The sequence below is a fragment of the Bombus impatiens genome, unplaced genomic scaffold (assembly GCF_000188095.3).
Source record: "Bombus impatiens unplaced genomic scaffold, BIMP_2.2 scf_0478, whole genome shotgun sequence".
Classification (NCBI taxonomy): domain Eukaryota; kingdom Metazoa; phylum Arthropoda; class Insecta; order Hymenoptera; family Apidae; genus Bombus; species Bombus impatiens.
This window is the reverse complement of record NT_176897.1, coordinates 1,303,276-1,321,068: the sequence shown is the minus strand read 5'-3', so window position 1 is coordinate 1,321,068 and position 17,793 is coordinate 1,303,276. Positions and strand designations below refer to the sequence as shown.

Here is a 17,793-nt window from a genome sequence, read left to right as displayed (position 1 = left end):
TAAAGTTTTCACACGCTTGATAGTTACAATTTATTTCAATAATTAGACGTATTAATCAGGTCTTCAAAAAAAACATTTATATACATTTGTACTATTAAGGTCTGCAAAATTGTATTCTACATTATAAATATTTACTTTCCGTTTGTAGAAAAAAAATAGAAATCATTTACATATTGATCTCTACTTAAATAACATGTACATATATGAATTTGTATGAAAATGAGAATATATATGTATATATATATATATTATACATATACGATATTATGTAGTTAGAAGATGAAATAATTTTCCTTGGAAAACTTTCTTATCATAAACTACTCTAGTGATTTCTAAGAAATTTAAAGAGAGTTGGTTCTACTGAAATGCGTATAACCGGCGGCGCAATGTTCGCTGCCAAAAGGGGCAGACGAGTGATGTGAAAATTGTCAAATATTTTGTGCGAGGTGGTGTCCCGCGGTGAATTTGATAGTGTTCCAAAAGACCGTCGCAATGTCCAGTACTCTGGAGAATAAGATTCTGAATTTACAAGAACGTCTTAGAGCAGAAAATGAATCAAGAGATAGAGATAGACAGAACAGCGAGGTTGGACCAGGAACGAGTCTTCAACCGTCATCCTCGGGGTCTGTCTCGAGTTCTGCCTCACGACGTGAGTTTAATTTAAACGACACTTATAAAAATAATAAAATCTTTTCTTGACGTTTTTTCCAAAAATTTCCAATTGAATTTTGCTTTTACTACTTGTCGTACAGGTTATGTTGATCATCACAATTTATTCTGTTGATTCTATATACGATACTCTTTTGGTCTTCTTATCTAACGCGTAGTTTATTTCATTCAACCTGTTGGTAAATTAATAACATTTATACACGCATATGTTTTTCATTTTGATAAATAGATTGTGTTTTGAGATAAACAGAAATATGTTTAAATGAATCATAAACAAACACAATGTACTTTTTTTTAATGGAAGAATCTCTTTGTAATGATAAGAATGATTATTTTCTTTTATCTAGTTTTGAATTGTTATTTGTCTTCAAGCAAACTTGTTAATGTTCGTCCATCAATAATAAAAGACATTGCATGTGTATTGAAAATGTAAGATTATTTTTTTATCGAAGAATGTATGTCACTTCCTACACCTCTAGTTAGATATAAAAATGATTTTGAACTCTTATCTTTAATGCAGCTCCAATTCCAACATTGAAAGTCTCACAGATACCTCCAAAGAAACAGGATAGTGAATTTGAATCAAAACTACAAGAAATCATGAAAATGAATGGTATTTTAAATATTAATGGTCAGAGGTATCAAACTGAAATGAAAGACTTAGAACATCTAGGTGAATTGGGAAATGGTACCTGTGGACATGTTGTTAAAATGAGGCATAAACCTAGTGGTGTACTCATTGCCGTTAAACAAATGAGGCGTTCTGGTAACGCAGAAGAGAATAAAAGGATAATTATGGATCTTGATGTTGTGTTAAAATCACATGATTGTCCATATATTGTGCAATGTTTGGGTTGTTTTATCACCGAATCTGATGTGTGGATTTGTATGGAACTAATGGCAACTTGTTTAGATAAATTATTAAAAAGGACCAGGCAAGCAATGCCTGAAGAATTTTTAGGAAAAGTTACAGTAGCAGTAAGTAAATCATAAGTTTATGATAAGTCTTATATTTGTCTTAATTCTACCTGGATTATTATTTATGTAAAAAGAATTATATCTTTACAGACAGTAAAAGCATTATCATATTTGAAAGAAAAGCACGGTGTAATTCACAGAGATGTGAAGCCTAGTAATATTCTTCTTGATGAAAGGGGAGGAGTTAAGTTATGTGATTTTGGTATATCTGGCAGATTAGTTGATAGTAAAGCAAAAACTAGAAGTGCAGGATGTGCTGCTTACATGGCTGTTAGTACACATAATGTTATTTCTTGTTATGCTGAAGTTTAAAATTGTTTTATAAAATACTGCTATACTTTTACAGCCTGAAAGAATTGATCCCCCAGATCCAACAAAACCAGACTATGATATAAGAGCCGATGTTTGGAGCTTGGGTATCACTTTAGTCGAATTAGCTACAGGAGTATTCCCTTACAGAGATTGTAAGACTGATTTTGAGGTAAACTGAGTATATTATATAAACATATATTATACAAATGGTAGTATTTGATGTGTTTAAAATGCTCGTTATACTTATATGAATTCATAGGTACTGAGCAGAGTAGTGCAAGATGACCCTCCATCCCTTCCACCAGATGTACTCTTCTCAAAAGAATTTAGAAATTTCGTGAGTTGTTGCCTTACAAAAAATTATAAACATCGTCCAAAGTATCATAAACTCATGGAGCATCCTTTTATCCGAAAACACGATGTACCACAAGATGAAGAAACAAACTCCTCAGTACTAAATTCTGGTTGCCAATGGTTTGGCAGAGTTATGCAGCAATTAGAGCCAAGGTAAACTGTTAATAAGCGTATATCGTAAATATTACAAGATAGTTTTCAAGTATTGTATAGAAAATTTTTGATTAAAAAGATCATGTGACTTTAGAAAATGTGGTAGAGATATGTGCTATTAGAAAAGACCATTCTATAGGAAACAAATAGAGTTTTAAACATGGCATGATATTCCCAACTAATATTATAATGATTTGGTTTGGTTTGAAAATAACCGGGTATTGTTCTTTTATATTAGTTTAAAAAATTTTTAACACACTTCAGCATTCATGGTTAATGGGTAGGTATTAAAGGAGCTCGAAAAATTACACTGAGTTTTAAAGTTGGATTTTTGTTGGATACTACTAGTTTTTATATATTTATCTTTTATTCATTGCCAAACAACATTTACAAACCTGTCCATACATTTCGATTAAAAGTTTGCGTGCGTGTTAAATTGTGTTGCAGCGTTGAGCTTGAGGGAGGCAGCGCAGCATAGCATCCCCTCTCCCTCGCCCCTGCCCCTTCTTCCATTTTCCTTAAAAACTTACCCATAAACTCCAAAAAACTTAAAAAAAATACACCTCACAATTATCCAAAAATCTGCCCGATTTTCATTTCGAGTTGTTTGGTTTGTGCACGCGCCTGTTACACACCCCACCCTTCAACCCCTACTCATGGTAAGCATTGTTTTTATTTATTTGAATATTCGTTTATTTGTCTTTATATTATGTAGCGATCATTCAGTGGCACAAATAAGATTTCCCTGTGCACACTCCATTCATTATAAAATAGTTATATTTGTTTAATTATATTTGTATTTTTATCCTTATCCTAAACGTTAGAATATGTCAGTTAAACATTTTACTTGTGTTTTTAGCATGTAATATTTTGAATTTTTTAATTCTGACCACAGATATTCTTTATGACCTTGGTAAAAATTCCTCTATCCTCGTTTGTGTTGCATGATTCTATGATTAACGTTCTAACTTCTATTAATCCCCTATGAACTCAAGTTTTTTGCAGAACCAACATGATACAATTATCTTGGGTATCTTGGGTACCAGTGACATTTTTACACAAATCAAGTTATTTTGGGGGACCAGTAATTCTTTTTTGATGATATGTAAAACCGTAGTTTAATATTGTTGAATTCAGTTTCAGGTTGCCAGGGTGGCAGCAACGAGTTACGGGTCATGTATCTTTGAAACAAACAGCTCATCTCAGGGCTCAGTCTGAAGTACCAGCTTTCCTACGAAGCAATGTCACCAAAGACTCACAGAACTCCAGCTTTTTGCCATTTCATCAACGATCAAATAGTGAGAATGGTGCGAACTATGTATCTTATAGTCCATACGCGCTTAGACGAAAGGAAATTTCCAGGCCGTTTTCTCCTCCTTCGTCCAATGACATGGATACATCGGAATCGAATTTTCAACGACCGTATTCACCATATAGGCATGCCGATCAAAATAGGGATTATTCTTCGAATCATTGTTCTCTTAATGGACAAGGTAGGCAAGAAGGAAGACCGTTCTCTCCTTATCGACAGGATGCTAGTACAATAGACGCGGGAAGTAGACTCTATTCACCATATCATGGGCGCTTCACGGAAGATCGAGACACCAGTAAAGAAAGATGGCAAGGTGTCTCTAGATCTTTAAGTCCGTTTGCTCGTGATTATTCACCTTGGAGAAGAGAAAACGTTGACCCTCCAAATGTAGTACAATCAACTGAAAGTGGGCGATATTCTCCGTTTCTTCAACAACGATTAGGACAAACTCCATCTGTGCCTCAAACTCATCCCCAAACTCAAGATATTTATGGTAGTCCTATGATTAGTCGTAAAAGGTAAATAACGATAAATGTTGTAACCCGTTGTTGGTATGATTAATAGCGTAGATATTGTTATATATATTCATTTTTTAAATACAGGTTTCCTTCTGAACCCCCTCCACAAGGATCTCATGGTTCTACTAGCCCCGAATTATTAATTTCCCGTTTTGCTCATCAATTGAAGCAAGAACCGTCACCTGTTATGCCACCTGTTCAGGGTGGGTCTAAAGAATCTGCCAAGAAGCGTTTTGCTTCTTATGTTCGTCTTAGACTTGGAAGCGAACGTGCTCCTTCGCCGGAACCACCGCCGAGATTGAGTCGCGGTGAATCTCCTCTTGCCCTTAGAAGGAATTTAGTGGATCAAGCCTCTCCTTCTTTTGCACGAAGGTATTGTTTTTCTTTTTTTGACTTCAAGCGTATATAAGATGTGAACAGTTTTTTAATTCGATGCATATTCTTTTCAAGGTACGTTTCATCTTCTCCACCTCAACCTCCACCGAGAAGATTGTCGGAAAGCAATTCCGTGCCCGGTAGCCCTCAACATGTACGAGCTCGACTACGTTACACTCCCGAACCTCAGAGGAGACCTCCGCCTCCATAACCCACCGTTACGATTAAATCATATTCCTTGTTGGTGCCATATGCGATAAAAGTAATTGAATTAATCACATGTACCACGTAGAACGGTGTTATAATCAACGATGGTTGTGCACACAAGTGACCTGTGCACAGTGTACTTGAAAACAGTTCTAAACCAAAAAATAGTTGTTTGTAATACTCGGTGATATTGTGAATTCTAATTTAGTACGTATTTTAAAGAAGAACTTGGATACGTACTATGTATGATGTTATTATTGAACATTGAATATTGCTCGTAAGCACGAAAAGAAAAGTTAGACTCCTAAATTCGAGAGGACGGTCTTTGGGATTCATTTTTGCACGATTTCCGTGGCTGTAACGTACCGCGTTGAACTACTTTGTCAATAACTCTCTTATCGACGTGTATTTATATAGGATATGCAATTACTGATGCAATACGATGCTCAACTTTTTATATTGCTTGTAAAGATATAAATAAATGTAGTATGTTCGACGTTTTTCTAAAAAAAAAGCGACAAAAAATAAAAAAAATTAGAAAAAAACAAAAAACTAAAAGATAAAAGAAAATCTTTATTAGGAGATGCGGCATCGTACTGAACGCGTAAACCGTTCCTATCATTCTTCGTTTACGCTTCTTTTCTTATCGAGGAACAAGCGAGAGTATGTGAAACCAAACATGTAAAGCAATTCTCTCTTCCTCGGGCGGCCTTGCAGTATCTCTGCAACTCGACTTAGCAATGGCGACATTTTTCACATTCATTATCGTTTGTAAAATAATACCAAACACATACAGCGATCACTAGATCGATTGAGTGAAAACCAAATTATAAGAAATATTAACGACGTCTCCGTAAGGGAAGCACAAATATTCACGTCTCCTAGATTCTACGAGTTTCAACAGATGTATATTATTTAAAATAAGAGGCGTGTTTGGGCTAGTACGTTGTAATTATTATTTTTAATTAACATTTATTCATTAACTTTGTTCAATCTACACTCGTAATCACCTTTGTCGCTTATTTGACAAAAGGATCTGTTGCAATGTAAATAAACTTATATTTATACGATATCATTGACACGTTTCATTTACCCTGTATTGAATTTCAGAATAGGTCATGAGTAATTCACTAGCATCTATGATTACCTATCTCGCATTGGCGCTGCCATTTATTAGTTACAATGTATTTTTATCATGTACTGCCACGTAACGTTAAGCAATTTCTTTTCGTCAGGCGCTCATGCGCGATACTATTATTGCACTGTAATGGTTTCATTTAATTACAATAATTTCACTTTCTATTTTGTTACGAATGTCAATAAAATTACGAAGTAATCGCGCTAACATATTTATCTGAAAGATCAATTATACCTATTTTACATCAGGAATTTTAATATATAATTCATTAGTAATGAAATGATATTTGTATGTACACTAATCTTGCTACTTTCATGTATGTAAATGAATATGCGTAAATATGCAGAATAATGAATTTTTTCTGAAGGTATGAAACTGTTAGGTATGAAGACATTATATGAAATCATGTATATAAATAATATATTAATTTTCACTTCTGGATTGTAATTTTTAATTGTATGGAAAATAAATCTCAGTAGAGAATGAAATTATTACTTTATTAATAATTATTAAATTATTAATGAAATTCTTTTGATTTAACGAATTAGCAAAGAATTCATTATCTTTTTTGTTTTCAATGTGTAAGTGTATAGATTTATGATCGTACACTATATAGATATGCATATTGTACATTTTTCATGTAATTCGTGTATATTTGCATTATTTACACGTAATGTAATATAAAGAAAACATTATATAATTCTTGAAAATTATAAGAGAGTACATGATCTTGTACGAGAAGGGCTTGGTCGAAGATCATTTTAAAAATAAATTCTTTGCTCGAATCGGCCCGTCCCTGAGTAATCAATATGGCCTCCAGGTCTACGCGGGGCACGCTAGCGTAGTGTAGATATTTCTCCAAAAATCTTTAGAACAAATAGTTTCTGTGATAATGTAATTAGTCAAGCTATTGAAAAGTGTATGGAGAGATATTTTCATGGTGTTTATAATAATATCAGTGATAGTATTCAGTCAGAAAGAGATTTAGAAGGCATTCCATTGCCTTTGTATCTAGTTGCACTTTGCGGAAGACATCGTCAACGTTGCAGTACGATTCGGTAGTCGTTCAGCGTTTAGCGATTAATTTATTGGCCATCGAATTTTATGATGAGGTGGCATTTTAAGTGTAAGGATTCATAGTTTCCAGTTAATATCTATTATTATGTCGGAGGATAAGAGCAAGGAAGATGCCACGATGGAGGGTTGTCAAGAAGGGGGCGAAGAGGATGATATGGCTGCCGAGAGGGTCGAAGATAAGGTCAGTATCCAACAGATCCTCGAGGGTATGACGAATGAATTTAACAAAAATGTGAGTCCCGTAAAAAGTACAGAAATTAACCGATCAGAGAAGTCAGATCACAAGGAGATCGAAAAACCGGTGATGCCTCTTGACGAAATGCCACCAGATGAGAAAGAAATTGCTGGAGCAAAGGATGAAGAAGATGTTCCAATGAAACAGAATGCCGCGGAATCAACGTCGACGGATGAAAATCATAAAGAAGATGAAAATACTGGGAAACAGGAAACTTTGAAGAAGGATAACGGAATTCCGCGTATTGTCCTTACATTCAGGACAATTGACGAAAATACCGATCACGGTAAAAAAACCAAGATATCAAGTTGCTCTTCCAACCTTACTTTAGTTCCTGATGAATTAGCAAATTGTGATCAAATTGGTGGTGTTTCTGTCAAGATTGAAAATTCAGATGAAAATTCTGACACTGTTGAAAAATCAGATTCAGATGAAGGTAGGACGGAAGAACCGGTCAAACAATCTAAAAACAGAGAAACAGAAGGAAATATAGAGGAATCAAAATCACCAAAGGAAGATACCAGTGTAATAACAGAAAATAAAAATACTGTTCTTAATGAAAAAACAAAGACTGATGAACCAGATACTTCAACAGAACCTGTAGAAAAGGTGGATCAAGCAGACAGTACAGTCCCAGTTACTAGGAAAAGAAGAACAGGACGACCTAGATTAAGAGCACTTAGGTTTCTTATTTTCCTTTATCCTAAATATGTAAAATATTATGCATGATATTCGTAAACATTCTATGACATTTTTAGTGATCACACTGAAGAATCTCCAGGTCCTAAACGTTCAGCTCGACGATTATGTAAAGAAACATTGAAGAGTACTGTGCTAGAAAGTGCAATGGCAAGAAAAGAAAAATCTAATTATACAGAAGAAAATTTACAATTTAAAAAACAAAGGAAATATAACAAACCAGGGAGACCTAAGAAGGTGATACAGGGGAAAGATCAAAATAAACAGTTGCAAGCTAAACCGCCTGACATACGTCAGGAAATAGAGTCTTCTATTTCAGATGGAAATATCACTATTTCTGAGGTAAACTCAACGTTAGAATATTCTAGAAATTCTACCATATCAGAAAATATTGTAAATGAAACAGTGCTGGATGAGTCACAAAATTTTTCATCCGACTTTGATGGTATGCCGAAATTGTCTCCTATGATAAAAAGCTCAGACTCACAAGCAAAGCTAGGGAACTCAATTGGCAATTCCACAAATGATGACATATCTTTAGCAGATATTGAAAAGCCATTTTTAAAGCCAGCTGCTGGTAGGCCCAAACGAGAAAGGGGAAGGCCTAGAGGAAGTCAAGCTGCGAGGAAAATAGCTAAAGTAGATTCATTTGAAGGTATAAAAAGAAATACAAAATATACGCTTTTATTATACTTTATATAGTATAATTTCCATTATATCTTTCTAGATGGATCTGTGTCAGTTGCAGAAACAGGCAAAAACAACGATTATCCCGAAGGTAATATTCCAAAATTTCTTGATATGCGTAATTATCATAAAAGAAGTGATTTTATTAATTTGTATATAACTCTAGAAGGCATAGTACCTGCTAAAAGAACAAGGAGAAGTATGGTTCCAAGTCCAAGTCCTGCAGAGGGACAAGCTGCGAAGCCAGAATCAACAGCGATTATAAGTGAAGTTAGTATAGTATAGTAAAATAGTACAATTAGTATTTTTTATTCCAGAGATACATGTTTCATTATATTTTTCAGGCATATGGTCAATCAATGTTATGTTTATGTCAAGTAAGGTCTCAACTATATGTGACAATCACTGGTTCTGGGGCACCATTATATTGTACTGCGATAGATTCGATCGATAATAGATTGGTAGGTTGTTGTAATGAAGTCGATAGCAATGATGTAGCAATGAGAAGGCCGAGTACACGTGTTCCTTTTATCATTTTATGTCGAATGCACAAAGAAAGACTTTTAAGACATAATTGTTGTCCTTCTTGTGGGCTGTTTTGTTCACAAGGAAGGTTTGTACAATGTATTAATGGTCATCAATATCATCGTGAATGTGAAATTTATCCAAATAAAAAGGGTGTTTGTCCTCATTGTGGAAATGAAACTACAGCATATGATGTAATGGTGACCATGAGTGGCTTAAGAAAACCTGTATTCATTCCGACTCGAAAGAAGTTCTCAAAACTGCCTTCTGCAAAAATGAGTTTACCAGGGAAAGGTGATAACACAAAGTTGGCAGAGCGTCCTCCTAGTCCTCTAATTCAAGCAGATATTATTAAGATACCTGAGCCATCTGTTAATACTGAGAGGCCGGAACGTTATACTATCATGAGCCTTTACACATCTGTAAAGAATGGAGATTTGGAAAAACTGGTTAACGTTTTAGGTACGTTGCTGTACCATTTCTGCTTTGAAAGTACGAGGAATGGCTCGTAATGACTCTTAATGTTTTAGCATGTGGATACAATGCAAATCATACATTCCGAGATTATGCTCATCGGACTGGTCTTCATATAGCCGCGGATAAAGGTCACTTGTCTTGTGTACATGTTTTGGTACAAGCTGGCGCTCAATTAGACGTGATGGACAGAAATCAGTTGACACCTTTGATGTTAGCCGCTAGTAAGGGTAAAGCTGATGTGGTAAAATACTTAATAAGGATAGGTGCTGATGTTACATTGAAAGGAGAAGATGGTATGACTGCTTTACACATGGCTGCTAAATCTGGTCATTTAGAAGTGTGTAGAATAATTTTGACAGAATGCAAAGCACCAAGAACATTAGTAGGTAATTAAATTTTTACTAAAGTAGCGTTATATTGTTTGAATTGGTTTAATATTATGTGTAACAATAACTTCTTATGTTCTGTTAGATTCAGTGGATGACGGTGGATGGACTAGTTTAATTTGGGCTTGTGAGTTTTGTCATACCGATGTCGCGCGATTTTTGTTGGATAAGAAGTGCGATCCTTTAATTCGAGATGCAGAACAAAACATAGCGTTACATTGGAGTGCTTTTAGCGGAAGTTCAGAAATTACAGAAATGCTACTTAATGAAGGGTGTGACGTGAACGCTGTCAACGTTCATGGGGACACACCTTTGTAAGTATTTTAATGCTTATATAGTTAAAATAATTAAGTTTTTGTACAATATTTAATGACTTTACAGGCATATAGCTGCAAGACAAGATCAGTATGCAGTTAGTGTTCTTTTATTAGCTCGTGGTGCTAAAATAGGAGAAGTTAATGCTGCAGGGGAAACTGCAGTAAATTGTTGTACAAATGATGGTGATACTATGTCTGCTTTAAGATTAAATGCCAAAGTCAATGAACTTTCTGAACACATGTGGGAAAAAACAATCAAAATATTAACTAAGTAATTATCAGAACGAATATGTGTTTATCTTCAGTAGAGTAATAGCGATATTAACGATATGCTTTTAATGATTTATTTTTATAGTGATATTTCACGTGGTAAAGAAACGAATCCGATACAATGTGTCAATGGATACGATTCCGAAGATAAGCCAACAGATTTTCTTTACGTGACTGAAAATTGCTTTACCAGCAATATAAATGTTGATCGTACGATAACGTCCTTACAATCTTGTCGATGCGAAGATAATTGTAGTTCAGAGAAGTGTTTATGTGGGAATATAAGTTTAAGATGTTGGTACGATGAGGAAGGAAAATTGATTCCTGAATTTAATTATGCAGGTATATTAAATATGCTGCTTAAATGTAATGTTTCTAATATGTAGAATAAATGTTTAGGTGTTTTATTATTTATCTAGATCCTCCAATGTTGTTCGAGTGCAACCCAGCGTGTGATTGTAATCGCATAACGTGCAATAACCGCGTTGTTCAGCATGGATTAACGCAAAGGTTTCAATTATTTCGAACGAAAGGTAAAGGATGGGGACTTAGAACGCTACGGCACATTCCTAAAGGTTCCTATGTATGTGAATATGTGGGCGAGATTATTTCGGATTCTGAGGCAGATCATCGAGAAGACGATTCTTATCTATTCGATTTAGATAACAGAGTAAGTATCAAACATTTTATATCTGTACAAGATCGAATACTTTAATTCAAGAGATTCTATACGCGTGCAGGATGGAGAAACATATTGTATCGATGCGAGACGGTATGGAAACATTGCTCGCTTTATAAATCATTCTTGCGCACCCAATCTCTTGCCAGTGCGAGTGTTTGTTGAGCATCAGGATTTGCATTTTCCTAGGATAGCATTTTTTGCGAATCGCGACATCGAGGCAGATGAAGAGCTCGGGTATGTTAAAAAAAAAACGATTGGCTCGTGAAAATCACGATACATGTATATACTAGTAAACGGCGTTTCATGCTATTTCCTTTGGTTAATAAAACCCACTTCTGATTTGGTTTTGGTTGGCTAATCGTCATCGCTGGTAATTTTGGTTTCTTCGCCTTACTCATTCTCAAAGTCCTGCTTGACTCTTTCGAAACATGTGAGCTTGATATTGTTTCCATATCTTAAAATAGATAAACTGACACATCGAGTATGATATTTATTACTTTATTTTCCTTTTCTCTTGCTGATTTCGAAGATGGTAAGTTTCGTTATACGGTATTTTATTCCACGAAGGAAAACGTATTGTCAGTGTACTGTAAGAATGCTCGAAGATCATGTTATTCTTGAACATCGATTTTCATTAACGTAATTTATTTATCACTGAAGACCAATACGGAATTGTTTGCCTTCAGCTTCGATTATGGAGAGAAATTCTGGATAATAAAATGCAAGTCATTCACATGTACCTGTGGAGCCGAAAACTGCCGATATTCTGAGAAGACTATACAAGTTACTTTGGACAACTACCGCAGAAAAATACAGCAAGAAGAAATGCTGGCAGCTCAATAATCGTAATCCTAAAGCAATTTAGCAAATTCTATACACTTATTTTAGTTATTAGTTTAATGTTTTTCCTTCTTATTACTCGGAATGTTAAGTAGAGAATCTCAAAGTTTTTTAACTTGTTTAAAACAATCTTCGTACGATTTAGTCTGTGAAATTGAGAAAAGTACAAGTACAAATGGTGATGGGATCTTCGTAGGAAGAATAACTAAAATGATGTTATCTTGCTATTCGAGCTAAGAAGGAACTACGTTTTTCTTATTCCAGTTCGTCAAAATCGAACATATGTCCATATGTTAATTTACTCAACTTGACCATATTTTTCCTATTTCTGCCGATTATCTCGTGAGAATATGTCTCGGGAGATGTGCCACCTTACGATTCTTTCCTCTTTTAAATGAAGTAATATGCATAATATATGTTGTTACATAGATCTCGTATATAATGTACGAGTTATAATGGAATGTGTGTTTGTAATTGCTATAGTTTTGCGAATGATGTGCGTGATTAGGAAAAAGTAAATCGCTGATTGATGTACGTTATGGATGCAGTGCATTCGAAGTTCGTAACAACTGTCATGTTATGATTAAAGTTACGAGTTCGATACTTGCTTATTCAGTTTTATAGAATGATTGTTTATAAATGTTCGTTTCATTACGAACAGCTTAGAACATAAGTACACCTTTTTGTACAAATTATTGATTTTTTGTATAATAAAAGAAATGTAGTTCTTTTCAAGATATATTGTATTTTCGTTTGATTATACTCGTCTAATATCGACTAAATTCAATCTGCAATACTGATAGTAATAGAAGAAATTCAATTTTGATAAGAAAAGCTACAGCAACAAGTCTGAAGTAATCCACTAGATGTCACTAGATACTTATTTGATACAATTAACAATGGATCTTGGAAAAATGTTTTGATCAATAATTTGTTTCGAAAACAAGTATCTCTCTCTCTCTCTCTCTCTCTGCCTCCTCCTTTCTCTTTTTATATGTAATGAAAAAGATTTGCAGGTATGAAAACATATCGTAATTATACCATAGATTTAATATTTTATAGGAAGTTGTATCTAACTGATGATCTAATTGTTATACAAATTAAACTATTGATATCGAAACAATTCATAAGTACAAAGGAAATATAGAATAGACAAAAATATAATCATCTATCATTATAATTTTAATTTTGACTACTGCTCTACAGAATCGGTAAGGTTGAAAATGACATTAAAATGGTAACAAGAATGGCAAGTCCTTTAACGGTAAGAAGTAGATCGGTCGATATATGGTATATATCGTATATTTCATATTCGTAAGTGCCATTATTATAAAGTGTATATATATATATTTATACGATTAAAAAATTATGATTATTAATTATAATTTTTTTCTATGTTAAATCTATGATAAATATGAAAGATTTTGGAATTACAAAATTATACAACATTAAAATGTATTAGGTGTTAAATCTGTGTTGTACATTTCATTTACGACGAAAACTTTCCAAAGGTTTTGTTTTCTACTACGCAGTACGCGTCACTGATCGATCGTCAATTCGTCAATAAAAAGCAAGAGTCTAATACATTTTCCTTAAACGTCGCCTAAATACATGTTTTCCTTAAAAGCAAAGCACGTATATGTATATAACAACGTTAACGTGTTCAACGAATTATTCGTACTTTAAATTACTCGTACTTGTCATATTACAGTGCGTTCGTTTAAATAATATATTCCGATAAATTATACCAAGAAAATATCTGAGACATACGTACCTTTCGGATTCCGGTAGACGAGATTACATATCTAATCCTTGGCTACTCTCCGTCAAATCATTTCATCGATTATGTCGTTGCACAAACACAGGCATTTTTTATATTTCACAAGAATATCGTTTTTTGAAACGTACCTCTTTAGGCTAAAAATCTATGGCAAAACTTATACGTTTTCTTTCACAAACACTCGCGATTAATCCGATATAGACTTTACGAAACCAAACGATCGATCGCGTTACGCGTTTTGATAACGTTCGAAAATGTTACGCTCGAAGAAAAAGTACGTCGACAGGACGCACGAAAACGAACGCGAGGACATTTGGAGTTCGAACGAGGCAGGTTCGCGCGTTGATTGGTGGAGGGGGGTCTGGCGGTTGGTGCGCAAGTCGATGGTGATTGGCTGTGTTGACAGCGGCGGTCGGGGTAGTCGAAATTCAAGCGAAGAAGCGGCAGTTAGTATAGCGACCGTCGAGCGCTTGTAAGCGCTATACGTAAGTAGCTGCGTAGAATTATAGTATAATTTTTGTTTTCATTCGTGTTCCGTTTGTGGGGCAGTTTATCGTCGCGTTTGCCCTTCGTTTCGATTTTTCCGGTACGGTTCGTGGTAGTGATATACGATCTTGTTCTTCGTGGAAACGCGAAATATGGGGTTCGAGTATCGTTAACAATGTCATATTCCGGCGTTACCGTGATACGTTCTGTGACAGTGAATTAGTGGTGGTGAGCATCATCGAGCACCGATTACTATGATGACCAGCTGACGGATAGATTATTCTTCCACGTCCCTACGGCGTCAACGGGATTGCCAAAAATACTGGAAGGTTAGTGTCTCGCATATATTCGATAAAATGTACGAATCTGTATCATCGGTAAACGAAAAAAAAAAATGGCAGAATCGGCGCGAATATTAAATATAATGCAGACACCCAATGCTGGGTGTAGATACGTTCGTATAAATTAAAATCCTTGGATTTTCGGGAGAAAAATACAGGAGAAAACGTTGAAAGACGTTAATGGTTTTCGGGAGATTGTAAAAATTTTTCCGGGAAAAAACTTCGTAAATATAACATCGGTCATGTACTGTCATAGCAAAGAGTCGATCGCTGGTACATTCCATGTTTTTTCGAACAATACGAGAAACCTTTCACGCGATCTATCATCTGCTATTTTTTGTTCGTTCTTTTTTGCAAATCGTTAATTTGTTAGTACCGAAAATATCTTTTAATGCTACTTGTTCAGAGAAGCTTAATTTATTTAGTATGCATATAGTATAGCAGTAATATAGCGATAACAAGTAAGATGGAAGTAAGCTTTTATTTTCTAATTTTTCTGGTTAATGTATTTTCTAAACATATACACGTATCGATAAATAAGATACGTAACATATTGTAGGCGAAATTACATACGTGACAAGATAAAATAGAAAAATGTTCCGTTTTCACGTTTCACGGAATTTTTCAGCTACTCGAGCGTTGATTAACATATCAGTAATCAAGATTTTACTGTACGTGTTGTGACACGTTCTATCCATTCTAATCTCTGGTTGGAAAATTTGCTCGTACAATCGTGCCACGTTTTATGTTTCCCTCTTAACACCTGTATTTAGTTCTTTCACAGTCGACAGGATCGAAATTTTGCGCAATTGTTGTACTCTCTTTCTCCTTTCCCCTTCGTTCATTCATTTTTACAAACGTTCGGTCGCGTACGAAATTATTTAATCGAAAGCAATCTTTCCGGTCGAACAACGTTCTTCGGTACCTTTTGTCGTTCGTCGTACCCGTGCAACAAATAGCCGCCGAGGGTTAACGTCTGAGAACCGTAAAGGAGAGATATCTGATCCGAGCGATGAAACACGAGACGAGAGAAAAGGAAAAGAGACGGTGATAGCGAAAACACCAGCAGTGTCAAACACGCCAGGGATTTGTTCGAATTGCGAACACGTTCGACAAACCGCAGCTTTGCTCGACGCAAATTTTTCTTTCTCTATTTGTATCTCGTATTAAGAAATTCGTAACTGTTACGATCGTCGCTCTCCACGTAGACAGAAACGTTACCCTTACCCGTTTCGCTACCATGGTCGAGATATCTCGCGAGTTTGTTTCCTTTTTTTGCAGTTACAGCTCTCGCCCAAATAAACAAACACACGGAATATTTCTTTCTCGTCGTACGAACGATGTTTTGCCTCGGGATAATTCGTACAAACGTAGCATCGGTGACCTTGTCCGTAGTGGTGACGAAGCATTTAAGAGAAGCAGAAATTTTTTAAACGATTTTACTTCCTTCGTGAGCTCACGATACTTTCGATACTTTCTTTGATAGAATATTTAAATAAGAATATATTGGATGCGAACAAGCCTCGACAGCGTGTGTCTTTTACGCAGATTTAAAAAAAAAGACTGTCGCTTGAAAATCTTTTTTCGACGATTTAACGAAAGAATCGTGGAATATGCGGTAGAAAAAATGTTTTATCGCTTTCGGCGTACACGTAGAACTAAATAATATCGAAAGCGAATATCGAAATAACAGTTACCCGCGTTGAATCGTTTTTCTTTGCTGCGATTTCCGTTTAAAGTCGCAATAAATTTTTGCGCCCTCTGTTCGCTTTAAATAAACGCTCGACAAAGATGCGATAGAACGTCATACACGCGTACACAGACGAAAGAAAGTCACGGTTGATGTTGGAACAAAGTCATTAGCTTCTTTGTAAAAAGTTTTATGCGATTCCGCGGTGGAAATGTGAATATTACTATAGCGGAACAAAAGGAGTATACGTGTTCGTAACCCACAGCAAATGTCAAAGCTACCTTATGACGATCTGTCGGGGGGGTAGGACGAAACTGCTTTTCGATCGAGGAAATGTCACGTCGTCGTGTCTTCGTCTCTGTCGCATACGTTTTCGAAAATCACGCATTGAAAGGATTGTTTCGATTCTATGTCGATATTTTACACGGAACCTTAGTTTGCCAACGTGCTTTGACGTTTTGAAAATTAAATATTTATACCGTATTTACCTCGCACGGCTCCCGAAGGCTCGAAAATTTATCAATTTTTTCCGGGTATCCGGCGTTTAAGATTCGAAATTCAAGAATAAGCTTCTTAAAAGAACCGTAAGGTACGTTGCGTGGTCCGTTGCTTGCCGTACGGAGTCGATCGACGAAACTAATTTAGTCTTCCTGCACTTTGGAACGCGATCAGTCGCGTTTCGTTTGGTGTGCGATGACTCAAGAAGACTTACTTCGCGATATTATCTTGTTGAAATACAACGATATTAATCTTATACAGGCACGTACACGGGCATTTGAACAGGACATTTACACAGGTGATACTCGCTACCGTATAGAGAGTGGGGTTGAAAATCTTTTAAGGGACCATGGGTCGCCACGTACTGTCAGTCTGAGAGTAACTGGCCAACTGTCAACGATCCATAAATTCTACGCCTGCACACTTTGTTAATTATACCGTATCATTCACTTATATTTTAAATACATTTGGTTCTGTAATTCTGTTTAATAAATATCACCTAATATTATTTCAACATAAACATCGTGTCTTCCACAGATCATTTATCTTAACTTTAAGACTAAATTCTAACGTATCTCTTAACGCCTTTGTCCTTTGTTTCGCAATTTATCGCGGTTTATCGGGATTTATCGCAATTACAAATATATTATTCAATACCCGTTTAATCGTCCTTCCATATGTATTATTATCACGAGCCATGGTAAATCGAAATTGAAGGGTCTTTATTCGTAAATCGTACGAAGCACGAAGTGCATATGAAAAACGTCGCGTTTGCAGAGCGTGGTCA

The 17,793-nt window shown here is 35.4% G+C and overlaps 3 protein-coding genes across 5 annotated transcripts in view; all 3 read left to right on the top strand.

Annotated features, from left to right (window-relative positions):
- Positions 1-255: 255 nt before the first annotated feature.
- Positions 256-5,950, top strand: LOC100740833 (dual specificity mitogen-activated protein kinase kinase hemipterous). Its single transcript, XM_012387654.3, has 8 exons — positions 256-649; positions 1,190-1,647; positions 1,738-1,917; positions 1,994-2,128; positions 2,219-2,466; positions 3,604-4,296; positions 4,381-4,668; positions 4,747-5,950. The coding sequence occupies exons 1-8, from the start codon at positions 493-495 to the stop codon at positions 4,880-4,882; spliced, it is 2,295 nt and encodes a 764-aa protein (XP_012243077.1). The 5' UTR covers positions 256-492; the 3' UTR covers positions 4,883-5,950.
- An 857-nt stretch (positions 5,951-6,807) lies between these two features.
- Positions 6,808-12,948, top strand: LOC100740627 (histone-lysine N-methyltransferase EHMT2). Of its 3 annotated transcripts, none has more exons than XM_012387657.3 (12): positions 6,808-8,011; positions 8,087-8,682; positions 8,755-8,805; positions 8,884-8,984; positions 9,059-9,701; positions 9,770-10,102; positions 10,188-10,416; positions 10,484-10,690; positions 10,775-11,031; positions 11,109-11,359; positions 11,430-11,605; positions 12,058-12,948. In XM_012387657.3, exons 1-12 carry the CDS (start codon positions 7,179-7,181, stop codon positions 12,212-12,214), a joined length of 3,834 nt encoding a protein of 1,277 aa, XP_012243080.1. In that variant the 5' UTR covers positions 6,808-7,178; the 3' UTR covers positions 12,215-12,948. The 3 variants fall into 3 exon arrangements, with proteins under 3 accessions (XP_012243080.1, XP_003490814.1, XP_012243078.1); XM_003490766.4 differs by having other exon boundaries at positions 8,881-8,984; XM_012387655.3 differs by having other exon boundaries at positions 8,755-8,984.
- A 1,481-nt stretch (positions 12,949-14,429) lies between these two features.
- The window catches only part of LOC105680966 (voltage-dependent calcium channel type A subunit alpha-1-like), a 28,921-nt gene continuing 25,557 nt past the window's right edge, over positions 14,430-17,793 (top strand). The window contains exon 1 of the mRNA XM_024368696.2: positions 14,430-14,806. The gene's annotated coding sequence lies outside the window, so the exon portion shown is untranslated. The remainder of the gene's footprint in view (positions 14,807-17,793) is intronic.